Source organism: Gorilla gorilla, chromosome 17 (assembly GCF_029281585.2).
Source record: "Gorilla gorilla gorilla isolate KB3781 chromosome 17, NHGRI_mGorGor1-v2.1_pri, whole genome shotgun sequence".
In the NCBI taxonomy this organism is placed as follows: Eukaryota; Metazoa; Chordata; class Mammalia; order Primates; family Hominidae; genus Gorilla; species Gorilla gorilla.
In genome coordinates this window covers 95,149,671-95,165,882 of record NC_073241.2, presented here as the reverse complement: position 1 = coordinate 95,165,882, position 16,212 = coordinate 95,149,671, and the positions used below count along the sequence as shown (strand labels likewise).

Sequence of the window (16,212 nt, the reverse complement as noted above, 5' to 3'; positions counted from 1 at the left end):
TTGCAGACCATACTGCTTAGGTTCATGCCATCTGTTGCTATACATCATTTTACTTTTAGAATCTAATGGTTTTGCCTCAATATGGCATATATATTCTCCACATTAAGATAAAATTTAAAAATCAGATCTACTTTGCACATTAGAAAACTGAAAGCAAGTTTGCGCAATCCCCTTTAAGAGTAATAAACTATGACTCACTTCTTAGTCTAAATTATTGTTCATATAAACAGTGTGTTTAGGCTCAAAATGATATGGAAAATCATGTTAGCATTCAACATCTAAACTGTCTACTGGTGTATTTAAAATCCCTGGATTTAACCTAAATGTTATTTTTTTGACCTTTGATAGCTAGATAGTCTGTTTGGTTCTCCATAGTAATTCAGGATGAACAAGAATTCTTTCGTTACATATTAAAATTTACCTTGGCTACTTATGACACAGAAGTAATGTTACGAAATTTTTCACCACCATTGATTCTTAAGATTCTCCTGTACATTGTGTGTGCTTAATTTTTCCTAAATAATCTTTGATGTTATATAACAAAACAAAGAATTAGACAAGTATTTATGTATTAGAAGTCATTTAAGAAAATAAAATTTAATTTTAGTTGCTAACAATCTCAACTAAAAATAATGGAGTTTTGACCTCATATTCAGTGAAAAAATTGTTAAAATATTTAGCTAACTTCTCATATAATGATTGATGAATAAATATTTAATAATAACTAATGATTGATTTTTATTAGATTCAAAGCATCATTCAGATTTCTGGGCAGAAGTAAGGAATCTCTAGTATCAAAACCAAAAATTCTATTAATCTAAATGTTTAAAAATTTGGAATCATTTTTAATCATAATTTATTAAATAGAATATTACGTTTTTTAATACCTTCAACAATACACGAACTTAAGAACTTCAACAATACACGAAATTTGAACCGACTGAAAACCATCTCTGTGACTTATTTCTGCATTTGTAAAATAATTTTGATCTCTAATAATAGTCAAAGTAGATTATACAGTGTTTTTAATGAGATTTTGTAAATGAGATTTATTTCCATTTGGCCTTTGAATAACTCTTTTATATATTTAACAACATTTCAATTATAACAATAACTGCTGAATGTTACATATTATTGAAAAAGCAGTGAAGGTAAGACTTAGAAATGATACTATTAACATTTTAACATTTTTCTTATAATCTGTTATTCTGTATAAATACAATTTTCATAAACTGTGAAAGACTGTAAAAGTTTGGATACTGCCTTTTAATAATTTTTGAATAAAAATTTTCCATATTCATTTGCAAACACAACATCACCACATTACTACAATGATGGATGAAAATTCCTTAATATGATAATATAAATTTTTTACCATTTCTTCCATTGTTCAATATTTTATAATGTTTCTATATTTTCAGGGTCCTAATAATAGCTTCATGAGATTGTTGAGAAAATAAAATAAAGCCTTTAGGTTACTCAAAAAGAAAAGCCTGACAGATATTGATACCTATAAGAATAATAACGATTATTTGTGATGTTTTTCTATTGTTATAAGTTAGAATCAAATTTCTCCTTGCAATTTTTTAATGAGTTTTATGCTTTTAGATGACATAATTTTTAATCTAGGTTTTTTGTCTCTTTTTCTAGCAATTTTCTAAAATTTCCAGAAATGATATTATAAAATTAGAAAACAAGTTTTACTTTTCCCTTACTAAATCAAATATTTTATATTAAATTTAGAATTTTCAAAGATTCATGCTGCCTTCATTATAATATATAAAATATAGGTATTTGTTCAATAAAAACTTTCAATTTGCATTAAAAATTCTTGAATGTGAACAGACTGATTTCAGATGACTCTTTGAAATCTTTGAGCAGCATTGTACCTAACTGAATTCCTTTTAATTTAGGCAACAAAACAAAACATTTTACCAACAGTTGGCCTACTCTAGTTATTAAAACTTTTATACACAGATTGTCACCAGCTTAGCTAAAACAGCAGCTGTCCACTGGAAATAATTGCAGAAATGTTTTTCTCATTGGCCTGAAATCAAACATATGTTTTCCTATAACAAATAAAATATCACTTTTTTTACTGATATGTGCTAATTATTGAAAAGCATTAATTACAAAGTTATACATTGGATTTTCATATTGACAAAAAATTTCATATCTTAGGGGTCAAGATATTGATATGTTTTTAATGTTTCAAATAGTTGATAAACTAAGACTATGTTTTGAAATAATAGCTTTTGAGTTTTTATTTTTGATTAAATATCTGTAAAAAGTCATGTCTCTAAATTGAAAAGAGAGTAAAGAGTCCATTTTCTCCCATAACTGTGTTGAGAGCTAATTTAAATATATTATGGAAAATAATCTTTAGTTTGGGCTGTACTGACTTTCTGTCTCTTTCACACTCGCTCTGTAGAAAGTATGATAGGTTTTACAACTTTTCATGCTCTTCTTGTACGAAATATGCAAGTCTTCCAATTACTATAAATTTTAAATGGCAATAATTGGTAATGTAGCAAGTCTTCAACATTTTGGTTTCTACTTGAAATCATATTATTTTCATTTATGGAGAAAATAATAGCATCTGTTGTTTGCATACACAGGCTTTTGGTTGATTTTAGGGTTTCATTAGTGGAATAGTCAAGGCAGAAACATATTCATCTCTCCAAATAGGTCTTTAAAACAGCACATTGCCAGTTTGCTTTATTTTTATAGCGCTATAGATAACGGCTGCGAGTTTCTTAAAGAATAGAATTGATGGGTGTTATTACAAATGTAACTCAAGGTTCCCTAAGAGTCTGACACCTAAAAATAAATGCATAGCTTATCTTACTAAAATTAAAATAGTAATGGTCCCATATGGCCATTCGGTTTGTCTAGTACATTCTCCCATCAAACAGAAAGGACTTCTCAGTAATCTGTGACAAAAGATAAATAAAGAAAACATTACCTTCTGTATAGTAATGATTCCTTCCTGGGTTTCTTTGTCAACAGAAATCTTAAAAATGCCCAAACCATCACCATCCACAATCTTGTACTCCATTTCAGCATTAGCTCCAATATCTGCATCAGCAGCTTTAATTCTGGCCACAACTGAGGCTACAGGTAATGATTCTGGGACGTTATATTGATAAGACCCTGTGAAATTCAAAGCAAGAAATGAACACGTTACACCAAACTAACCAATAAAAATTTAACTATTGGGTTATTTTGGCATCATCGTAGCACAACTTCTTTTTATTTTTTAATAAAATATATGCTAAGGTAATGGAAAACAAAAGATGAGTTTCATAGAGCCTTAAGAGGTATGATAGGAATGATTAGTTAATAATCACTGTGATAGCAGAAATAGATGGTGAGGAAAAGCAAGAGAAGAATCTCTAATTCCTGTATTTCTGGCAGTGAGAAATATCCTACACTGAAAAATAAAAATAAATTTAAAGTAATTATAATTGATATACAATTAGTAAATGTAATTCAATATGATAATTACAATAATGTGTAAAATACTAAGAAACAAAAATAGAATAGATTGGCCTTGAAATGGGCAAATACAAGCCTAAATCATTTTCATAACTTAATGTTGGAATTTACTTAGCATTTTTACCAACAGAGTTTCAGAAAACTGGGTAAGAAAACTGGATAAGAAAGGGTAAGAATGATTTGTGTGGGTTGTATGTAGAACTGATTTGGGCCACAATGGTCTGGGAGCCTAGACAATATTAGTTGAACAGAAAAAAGAAAAAAGTGAAAGAGAAAAAAATAACTTCTAAAATTTTTGGTTTAACTTTTGTAATAACTCCTCTTCACCATCCCTCAAACTAAAGAAAAAGTTTGGGGGCAGATGAAGAAATACATGAACTACATCACTCAGAAATGACGAAACACCTCAGCACGCTATATTCCTTCATTATTTTTTCTCTAATTATTTACTTTTTCCTGCCTCCTGCATCTACTTCCGTTTCCTTTGGCTGTTAAATTGTGGTGCATTTGTCCTGTCTTGTGAAGGGAGAAGAAAGGATTCTCTCTGAGAAGAATATAGAAAGGAAAATGTGTCTGTATTATGGAAAGATGTATTAGACTGAGACTTGTTTGCAATTTTCTAGACTTTGTGAATAGTTACTGTTTGTTTTTTAAATGATTATAACATATGCTATTACTTTTGAGTGACCCCTTTCACATATCTCAAAGTGTCCTTCATAAAATTCCAAAATGTCAGGGTTAAACTAGTGATTCAACAGTAGAGAAAAATCCCAGCAAAAATGAATAACAATGATATATCCTTGGCTTTTTTCACTTTAATAAGTTTGAAGGGATCTATAATGGCCTAGAAAACCTGTATCCTACTAAAATTCTACATAATTTTATCAATCTAGGCTTAAACAAAAGGAAAGCAGTTCATTTCATTATGAGCCCAAGATAATTGCATTATTACATTTTTTAATTCTAAAAGTCCCTCCTTCTCCATGATAAGCCATCAAGATCACAATTAAGAATAGGCTTATTGAAAGAAAATAATGCTAAACCTGGGGTCACTTTTTTATATTACCAGGAGATACCATTTCTTGTATAATAATATAAATATTAAAAATATGTAAGATAAAGAGGAAAATTTTAAAGAAGCAGTCATTGAAGGAAAAAACAGTGACACTTGTATTTGCTCAGAAAGGTTCCTTTTTTGATATGATTCACTTCTAAATTCTGTTGGTAGGGAGTTTAGTTCCCCATTTCTACTGGAAAAGCATTTTAGAGACATTGTACAGACATTATGGTCTGTACAATCTCTTTATTTTCTTGAGTGTTCTAAAGAAATAACACATACACTTAGGGAAAAAAAGGGAACTAAAAAGAGAGTGAGATGAAACGTTTTTTACAAACAGCACACCTCTACCTAGAGAATTTTTTTTTTCTTTTTTCTTGGTTAAGTTAAAAGTCCCTTTGGTCAAATAAGTGGAATTGAGGGCATTTGGTTTTCTAGTTCTTTAGATTGGTTTTTAAAACACTGAATGTTTGCACAACAAAGACGTGGGGGAACTGCTAAAGGAATGTTCAGTGTGTATAAACTGGCTTTAAAAAGTGTGAAATGATAAAATGAAAACGTTTATTACTCTTTTTTAATTTTCAAAAATAAATCAATATTTTAGTGCATAGAATGAATAAAACGTATTTGAATATTATTAATTGGCAACAACTTTATAATTTACAAAATATAAAAAGTAATTCTTAGAAAAAAGACTAATACATAAACACAATTAATCATTGTCTAGTATTCAAAATGTGAATGAAAGAAAAATCTTACTATATTTAAGATAGAAGTAATGCAAATATATGATGGCTTCTATTTCTTCTCAATACCCTTATAATCCATATTCCTGAATCAAAATTCTGTCTCTAATAAAATGCAAATTTGAGAGAATGAAGTAAGATAATTATTTGCTTTAGAAGTATTTGAAAAAAAGTCATTTTAAAGATGTATTTTATAGACTGTCAGGGAAAGTTATTGCACTTGTATCACTTAAGAAAACAACTTACTTCGAGGAAAGCGAGGTGGATTATCGTTGACATCAGTTAGGGTCACAGTGACTGATGTAGTTCCTGACAGTCCTCCATTTTGACCAACCATATCCTTTGCCTGAATAACAAGCAAATACTGGTCTTTAGCCTCTCTATCCATGTTTGGAAGGGCAGTCTTGATGACTCCTGTAAAATTTCAAATCCCAGTAAAACTCATCACGAATCACTGCATTTATACTAACAAAGAATACTGATACAAGTAGTAAGTCCCTCTTGAGTTGTTACCTTTTGTTGTTTTGTTTACTTTGAATAATTTTACTGTGTATTAAAGACCAAAGAAATATGATAGTTTTACACAATGTTACAAAACAGAGAAAACATTATTAACGTGGTTTTCTCAATACTGAATAAAGAGGATTACTTTAGGTTTCATGGAAAAGTAGTTAAGGAAATAACAATTTATAAATAAATAAAATGGCTTTTTACCTAGAATAATGGACAGTCACCTGTACAAGTACGCAGCAATGAACTTGTCTTTTTCTTCCATCTCAACAACTTATAAAAATGCATAACCACTTATTATCAGTTTTCAAGTTAAATAATATTCCTACTATCTTTAGCAACAATATTTTTGTTTAAATCTGAGCACACTAGCTCTCAAACACAAACACACACATACATCAGCAACAGATCTATATTTTAGGCATTCAAATTACACTTACTTGAAAAGTCCATGTTGCTTATTTATTTTTTGACATTACTCATTTATTCTAATACACTAACTGTAGTTGGATGCTATTGTCATGGCAACCCAGGCTCACTTTAAGTAACACCTTCAACGAATCCTTATGTGTGTCTACATATTTTATAATTGATCTTTGAAATATTACAATAAAAATGAAAAAAATATATACAAATTAGGTCCAGGTGGTAAGTATCTAATATATAGATATTCTTCTCAGAGCCATAATGATTTTATGGATTTTTCATGTTTGCTTTTCAATACTTCTATTAACTTTAATTTACAACAAAGCAAATATTGACTTCCCTAATACTGTCACCAAACATAAACAATCTTTGTGTGAGAGTTCTGGGACATATCTCCACCTTTTTCTTTTCTTGTTTTTTTTGTTTGTTTGTTTGTTATTTTTTGCTGTTAATTATCTTTATTTCTGTAACCCCATTTTTAAAAATTGAGCACTGCTTATTTTGAACATGACCAACACATATTTCATTTATATGAAAAAATATGAACAAAATGAGTTATTTGTAGAAAAGAAGTCCCAATTATTTTTTATATATTTTTTAAAATTTGACTCATCTCTCATTTTTCCTTCTAATATCAGTATGTGTGTTATCATCTGTGCACATTTATTGTGATGGAGAGAAGTCTATAACCCCTCAACTAATCAGTAAAGGAAACACTGCAGCCTCATCCTCTCATGGGTTTGCTTTGTGGAATTATTTTTAAAAGGAAATATAGAATTGTTAAGATAGAAGTCTGGTAGTCAAAGTTTCTCACTTATTTTTCACACATCTAATTGTCTCTTTATAAGTGAGCCTATAAATAACACCTTTCCAAGGCAGAAATCATCACAAAGTTTGCAAATCAATACAGGTAGGAAAGGTAATTTCCAAATTCCTCAACTATTGAACGTATTTTTGACAAGAATAATATAATTGGGAAAAGTTGATTTGAAAGAAGAACACCCACTAATAATAGATTTCTACTTGTATGGCATTTGCTCACTTTTACTTTTAAGTAAAAACTGTCTAAATTTGGAAAAGCATTCTCATACATTGGATTTCATTTGTGTTTTGTCATGTATTATATAACTGTGTATATAAATACACACACAGAGAGAAAATTGTTAATATCATATGACTGAACTAGTAAAGTCTAGTCTTGACCAATTGGATACCTGTAACTCTGTGAGACTTTCACGCTTAATAATAATCAGTAATTGTTTAAGTCACTTAGGCTTAGCAAAAAAAAAATCTATCTATGGGCTCTTTGAAAAAGACACTGGCTCATATTTTAGGCTTTGTGAATAATAATTTTTCTATAGCTATATCATCTGATACCATAACTCAGAACTTTTCATTTATTTATAATCCATGTTCACAAAAAGCATTGTGCATGTAAAACATAAACTTATATTGCTATTGTTCAAAAGCTGTTTTTAAGTATAGGAAAAAAATCTGATGATCTAATATCCTATCAGCCTCAGGTGATTTTTTTAAAGCATATTCTGTTACTATTGAATCTTCTTAAAAATTTGGTATATGTACCTCATGTAACAGACGATAGCCATTTCTGAAATCTTTCGCAATTTAGGGAAGCAAAGGAACACGGGTTCTGCGTACTCAGGCTTCGAATTACCGTCAGGAGTCTAGACAACCACATGAACCCAAGGATTAATAACCAGGGGCTGGGGAGATTCACGCTGTGAGGGCTCAACCCTTTAGGATTGTTCTCACTAAAACTAAATAAACGTTTTTGGATATCACTTTGACTGGACTACCATTCCAAGGGGAATCTCAGTATTGCAAAACCAGCTTTCTCAGGGATCCTGTTAACTGAGGAAGTACCTTCTCACAGTAACCAGGATCTGGGTCGTCTGCACTTCCAACTCCCAAAGCCCTTCATGATCCTCACTCTCTCCATTACAGCGTTTTTTGTCTGTAGCTATTCTAAGAATTCTAAAACCATACAATGAGACATTAAAGATACTGGTTTCCTTACAGCTTCTATGGACTTAATAATATATATCAAGAGGTAAGTGATACCAAACAGGCAAGCCCACAAATTGGGACTTAGTCCAGGAGGTTCTTGGCTTTGCCCAAGAAAGAATTCAAGGGTAATCCAGTGGTTTTGGACAGCAACTTTTATTAAATGGTACTGCTCTTTGTGGAGCAGTGCGAACTCACAGGCAGCGTGCCCGAACTCTGCAATCTATGGTCTCTTGGCAAATTTATTTATACTTACGTAAACCCAATTTCAATTACATGCAAATCGAGGAGTGGGTCAATGCAGATTGAGGGGTAGATTATTTTGAAATTTCTAGGAAAGAGGGCAGTAACTTCCAGGTCATTGCAACGGAGACAGGTGGTAACTTCCAAGTTGTTGCCATGGTATTTATAAACTGTCATGGCACTGGTGGGAGTGTCTTATGCCAATGAGCAATGAGGGCAGCTAGGGATCGCTTATGTCGACATCTGCTGGTTCCTACCAGTTTTTTCACTTTATCCTGTCTGGACCAGATCCTGTTTTGGTCAACAAGGCTGTGACCGGAAAATCAGTCCTGCTGGTCTCTCCTACCTCATAAGGACCATGAATGAACTAAAGCCATTTGGTATGGCCATCACCAAAATGGAGCATCCAATGAAGAGAGCACTGTTGAAACATGGACAGGAGAATGATGCACCAGCAAAAAAATCATTTAAAATACATGTAGTTTGGCTGTTGGCTTTGCTTTTGTTTTAAAGAACTAAATGGATATCATGTTAGCTCTCTTGGCAACTCCTTTAAAGATAATTATTTCTGTGTGATTATTCCCTAGTGAATGAGAATAATAGATATAACTGGTAATGAACTGAATAGGTATTTATGTAATCAGTTTCTGTCAATATGTATTCTTAGTACTTAAAATATCTCAGTGATACTTGTGACCAATATTAGCTTATTCTGTTTTACATTATATCAATGAGTGTTATGTTACATGATGTTTAGAAATATAGTACATATTCAGGAAGAAAATTCCAATATGATGTTTTGCTATTAAAGACACGATTGAATATTTTAATGCAATATGATCACCTGTTATGTTATAGGTGAGAAGTACTCCCCCATGCACATTCTGACTGGATAACAATGATCACTTTTGTAAACTTATTCTGAGTCCTAACTGCCACCTTCTTTCCCTTGAAGAGCTCCTGTTGGAGCAATTCACCAATTGTAATAAACCCAATTCATTCTGTAACATATTGATAACCATTGAAATTAAAAAAGAAAAAACTCAAAACCTGATAGCATACAAAGTTAACTAAAAGTAAATTAGAAATGAAATGGAGAATGGGATGTATAGACATTCTTAGGTGTGCGTATCTTTGAGACTTGAATTGCATTGTGAAAATAAATATACCGCTTTATATTTTAAAAATACTGTATTATGAGTACAATTTGTAACATAAGACATTGTGAAGTCTTGAGTTACATATTTGTAGAATTTTAGAGATGAATACAGATTGGGTCAAGCAACACTCTTTCCTGCAAATGTAGACACTGATACATGAGGAAATAGATCCTGAACAAAGAAGTTTCAAATTAAAAAAAATACTCATGATGCTTGAAAGTTAAATTTCAAAGGAACTTAGAAACTGAAATGAGCACAAATGTTTCAGGCTTGCTTTCTATTTTTAAAAATATCCTTTCATGATAATAGTTTAAATACTGCAATGCAAATTATAAATGAATTTCATATAATAGGCAATAAAATCAAGTATGGCACTTTTATTACAGACATTTATCAGTAAATCAAATATGAAAGAAATACACAGCCCTGGCTATACAGAAACTATGTTACTGATTAGCTGAGAAAACTCTTGGGAGGGGGAACCTATTTATAAAACAAAATCACAAAAGTTTTTGGATGCTCATTTTGTTTTACACTTAAGATAAAAATCTGCTAATGAGTTTCTATTTCTTTCTAAATTTTGTGCCTAAGCTCTGTATTATTTGGCTTGTCTATCTCTAGTGTAGATATGAGAGAGCTATAAAAAGACAGAGAAGAACCAACAACAGTGAAGTAGTAAAGTTGGAAGCTTCTGGAACATCAAAGAATTCCAGTGCTGGCAGCAAATGAAGAGTCATTGAGGAGGGGATTCTTTTTGCAACCTGTGGGGGATGTTCTCAGCAAGCTTTCAAAAGAGACAGCACTCTTGCATAGAATGAGAACCAGGCGTGTGGGAAGGGTGTAGTTGGAAGGGGTCACTTGTTATGACAATATCTCTTACATAAAATTATGATGTAATAGGTATGCATACAACATATAATGCAGCCACCACGTAGTTATACTTCTTATGTCTAAAAAAGAACTCCTAAATGACAAATGATGTTTAACACTCAATCCATTTTCCAGAGCTTGCTTCATGGCTAGATGACCTATGCCGTCATTCCGACCCTGTACTCAGTTTAAAGCTTTGCTGATGATGTATTTAAATCCTTAATCATTTAAGAACAAAGGACCTGCATGTTCAGTTTAAGCTACGAATTAGGTAGCCAGTCCTCCCATATATCACACAGATCCAAAAAAGGTATCTGTTTGCTTGCAGGTTACAAAATAAACAGATACACCTTAGAATACTCCTAAGTATGTTTAATGGAATAAATGTAATGTCCATAATCTCCTAGTAAATTTGGGACATTATGAAATTAGGTGGTGAGAAGTTTCAAGGGAATGTTGCTTTACCTTGTTTCCAGTGTCATGCTACCTTGCTTGTTAAAGTCAACTGTCAACACTGGGTTTTGCAACTACTCACATTCTAGGTTGGGGGAAGGAGAAATTGACGCAGAAAATATAGTTACCCTCTGGTCATTCAGCCTGTAAACAGTGCTATAGATGAAATTTGTGCTCTGAGATTTTAGTCATGTTATTTTCTTAGAAATTGAGAAGAAATTTATAAAAATGCACCTAATAGTGATGGCCTGTGCCTATGGTTATGCAATTTTTATTTAGCATAATTTCAACATTTTTCCTGTCAAAATTTTACTTTCTTCCCAAAAAACCCTTAGATTTAAAGGAGAAATAATGTTATTTCTCACATATAAATGAATCAGACAGACATCAGGAAAGGAAGACTAACAAGACTAACTGAACCTTGATTTATAATTCCCCATGCCCTTTAGGTCTGAAAACTTTCCATTTCAGTCAGAAAAACATGTAATTTATTTTTTCTCACAAGAAACGTACTCTACATGTTATAAATTAGCAGAGAGGACAAAGATGCTCAGAATGTCTCTGCATTCATGACCATGTAAAAAGAAGTTCCAGCGATTACCATAATTACAGCATTAAAAAAAAAAAAACTAAACTAAACTTTCCTCTTCTCTTGTAACACACAATCCTTTCAACTCTGAAATTAAAATCAGGTTTGAAGTATTAATAATGTAATCCTAAGACATATACCATTGTCTAGTTGATCAACCGGTAAGGCTTTATCTCCATAGGGTTATAGGGAAATCCTGTTATTTTGCAGCAAAGCCAAAATCACAAGCCAATCATTAGCAGCAGCAAAATATTTTATCCTTGGACTTAATACATGCTATTTTTGGACAAGTTATATAAGGCATGAGTGTATGATTGTGAGCAAATTGTCAGAAACTTGTCAATGTCTTTTTAGGTTGCCAAGAGTAGGCATAGAAGGGAAGAGGTGGGTGTTTGAATTTAGGTTTCTCAGATCTATCATTCAGTCAAACAGAAGCACGCTTTCCACATTCGCAGGATTCATATCATAAATCAAATACTTTCATTTACTTCTCCTTTAATACTTGCTTAATCATGACTGCTTCTTCCTTAGTAGACTTTCCATGTGGTTTCCAAGCCCTATCACTACACTGGTGTAAAATATGCATTCCATCTCTATGAAAGCTCTAATGAATGAGCTAAGGTTGAATTTACTTCTCTGTTCATGCACATTACAACGGTCATTCTCAAAAGGTGTTCAAAACATTTATCCCCACAGTGATTTGAGAATAAATTAATATTGCCCTTTTGGTAAATATGGAAAACAGGATCAATGGCATTAAAATATTCATTTAGGATTACAGGTACTGATGACTATTCATAATCATAAATGTATATATTTGAATAATTCTAACTCCATGATAAAGGCAAAATTATTTTAAAAAAGAGAAAACGTGGATTTTCACAGTGATTTAAAAAATCAGTGACACACACCCACTAATATTCGCACCCACCTGCCCTTCCCGACACACACAGGACCAGAAAAACTGAATACATTAAAATATCAATTAATAACCAAGATAACAATGTCCCATGTTATAGTCTTAATGTAAACAGTTTCAGCTTACATAAAAGCAAAACAGAACAAACCAACTACATATTCTATCCATACCACTTTTCAACTCAGTAAAAATTGTTCCCCAAAATTAAAAAAATATATATATTTAGTTTAGTTTTTGATTTGGCAGATCATCACCCTAATTGTTATGTTTCAACTAATTTCCCTGAGAAAAATAACATCTGGAAGAATAAACTGAAAGTACTACCTATTATATTACATGGCAGAGAGGTTTCTACTTGAGATATAAAGATTACCATGTATAATTTCCCATGTGAATGAAAACACAAAACAAAACACAGGTAAAGCTCTGAGGTAAAGAATCGAAATTTTCTTAAGCATTCAGGAGATAGAAGCTGAAATACTTTTGAATATATAGCATTATTTCTAACTTTGTTAAGATACTGACGAATAAAATAAAATATTTTTAAAACGTGATAAATCCTCAATAATATCATGCTTACCAAAGTAGACATATTGAGAGAAGCATAATAAAATGGTATGTTATTAGTGTCAACTATATTTAGAAATAATATTAATTCTAAGCAGCAAACAAATGATGACTTTACAAGAATGTCACATTTCAATTTTCACCTGTCTTTGGCTCCACTGAGAAGTACGGCTGTCCTTGCAGAATACTGTAGACCACTCTGGCACTGTTGCCATACGTAGGATCATCGGCATCCGTCGCTGTCACTTGTACCACTGAGGTCCCTAGATGCCAATCCCAAAACCATTGAATTAAAACTTCCAAATACCACAAAACAAAAAACGTACAAAATGTTACTGATTCCACATTAAGCTTATTTGAAAATTTTCATTTATCTTTTTCAAGACACATAAAAAAATGGATACAGTATTTTTTTAAGTAAACCAGCCCCAAAGAGATCATAAATATTAATAAAACTCTTGAAATGTTTAAGGGATAAGAAAATATTCTGGCAAAAAAAAAATACCATGGATGATGCACATTAGGCTGGGATATACTCTGAATTGGATGGGACTGAAACTTTAGGTGTCTCATCCATTGGGCTCAGGTAATATATTTTCATCAAGAGCAGCTTCTATAAGACTCAATCACTGTCTAGAAAGCAGCAAGACAACAGCATCTTGGACACTCAAGTAATTGCAGGTATACAACTGTCATAGTTAAGAAGATCCAGATAGAAATCAAAATGTCATTAACTGACAAAGAATATTTGACGCACCTAACTGTATATTAGGTGGCTACCCTATCTCCTTGGGATTTTTTTTTTTTAATTTTCTCTGCCAATTGATCTAAAAACAAAACAGGAAATGAAAATTTAAACCAAACCCCTTGTAAAAGAGGAAAGCCATGGAAACTTTAAAAATTGCATCAATAGTTTTTTCTTTGTTATATGATGAAATGTTATATTCCCTCTTCATTTACTATATATTCACACATTCAATATGGAAAGCATTTCTTCTGATCTGTTTTTCTTTTTTTCCATTTGGAATGTAATCTTTAAAATATTAGAGAGACTCATGTTTACTTAGTTTATATATTTATTTATATACTATTATTTAGTAAATATCCTATCTTTTAAATATGGAACAAGCCCCTTTCTTAATGTGTTATTTAAGGTCCTAGTTTGTTTCAAATAATTTCCTGAATACAACATTTTAAAGCTAACATATTTTTAGATTGATTTCTAGGTAAATATCTCTTTCAAAATGACTTAAGCAAGTCATTAATGCCCATTTTGCTATAAATCCACTTTATTTTCTATATATATTTCATTGCCAATTCCATTTTCTTTAAAATTACGTGGAAATTATGACAGTTAAGTGTACAGCACTATTCTTTAAATCCTGAAGTTTTTATTGTATTTTATTTTATATTTTGAGACGGAGTTTTGCTCTTCTTGCCCAGGCTGGAGTGCAACGGCACAATCTTGGCTCACCGTAACCTCCACCTTGCAGGTTCAAGTGATTCTCCTGCCTCAGCCTCCTGAGTAGCTGGGATTACAGGCATGCGCCACCATGCCCAGCTAATTTTGTATTTTTAATAGAGACAGGGTTTCTCCATGTTGGTCAGGCTGGTCTCGAACTCCTGACCTCAGATGATCTTCCCACCTTGGCCTCCCAAAGTGCTGGGATTCCAGGCGTGAACCACCACACCCAGCCTGAAGTTTTTTATTTTATGGACTTAGATGATTGTGCCCTGTGGATGTCTGGTGGGGACAAGATGGTAAATAATGCGTATTTTAAATCTTTTTAAGAATTAAATTTTGAATATTCAAAAAGTTGTAATAAATTACATTGATGTTCTCTCTTTCCTCTATATGTATCATCTTTACAAGATTTATTTTGGTAATATGCCTAAGTATTATTTTCCAACTTCATTTTAAAAGAAAGCAAAAAATTTTAAACCAAATAATAAAAACTAAACTTCAGTAAGTTTGGCTGTGTACAATAACACATTTTTTTTCTGAAAAGTTCATTATCTCATTTAACACATATAGACACACACACCAGATACACACACATATTCACAAATAAATTTAAGCTTTCCACGCCTGTCTATGTTCTTCTGGCAATAAATAAAGTATCCTAAAGGCTTACTAGTGTGTTTAAAATTTTATGATTAGCTAACATCCAATAAAAAATGATCCTTGAATATTAAACACTGAAAGCTTGCATGGTCTATGTCATACTATTTGATGGCTATTTTACTTGGTTAGACTTAAGCACTTTGATTAACTATAGTGTTTGATAAACTGTAAGCCCATACAACGTATGTTATGTAGTTTAGGTATTCCATGTTCTATGTTCCAATTTTTATATTAAGTTAGTGGTCTGAATTGGTGTCAAGTACACCCTGAAGACATCAGAAAATAATTCTCTAAGAAAATTCTAAACCCATTTGAATCAGCCAAGTATATAACTTAAATATAAATTATTTAAGCACTGTGATATGGGCCAGGTACACATCTGTAATCCCAGCACTTTGGGAGGCTGAGTCGGGCAGATCACAAGGTCAAGAGATCGAGACCATCCTGGCCAACATGGTGAAACCCCATTTCTAGTAAAAATACAAAAATTAGCTGGGAGTGGTGGTGCGCACCTGTAGTCCCAGCTACTCGGGAGGCTGAGGCAGGAGAATTGCTTGAACCCGGGAGGTGGAGGTTGCAGTAGGCCAAGATTACACCACTGCACTCCAGCCTGTCAACAGAGCGAGACTCCATCTCACAAAAAAAAAAAAAAAAGAAAAGAAAAGAAAAGGTACTGTGATATGAAACAGCATGACTACTGTGCACACTTAAATAATATAATTTATTTAACTTATACATTATTCAAGTGTGCATAATATTCATGCTGTTTCATGTCAGAGTACCATCAAAATCAAAACAACAGTGCACTATTAGCTTCTAAAACAAAAAGTTCACATATCTATATTCTATGCAGGAAAGGAAAACCTTAGCAAGCCAATGAAGAACAACCAAAATGTCCATGAGACCTGGGAGTATGAAGTTGAATTGAATTGCTCAAACACATCTCGAAAATTCCTGTTTTACTAAACGTTACTAATCTGGGGAGGAAAATGTGCCCTTTCTTTTTTCTAAAATCTTGTAACAG

General features: G+C 32.1%; 1 protein-coding gene across 2 annotated transcripts in view; it reads right to left on the bottom strand.

The window, feature by feature from the left end:
* The window catches only part of CDH7 (cadherin 7), a 129,979-nt gene that overhangs the window by 54,503 nt on the left and 59,264 nt on the right, over positions 1-16,212 (bottom strand). For both annotated transcript variants that reach the window (XM_031003575.3, XM_004059526.5), the window contains exons 4-6: positions 13,207-13,326; positions 5,548-5,715; positions 2,966-3,153 (exon numbers count right to left, since the gene is read on the bottom strand). In XM_031003575.3, coding sequence (XP_030859435.1) covers positions 2,966-3,153; positions 5,548-5,715; positions 13,207-13,326 — 476 coding nt within the window. The remainder of the gene's footprint in view (positions 1-2,965; positions 3,154-5,547; positions 5,716-13,206; positions 13,327-16,212) is intronic.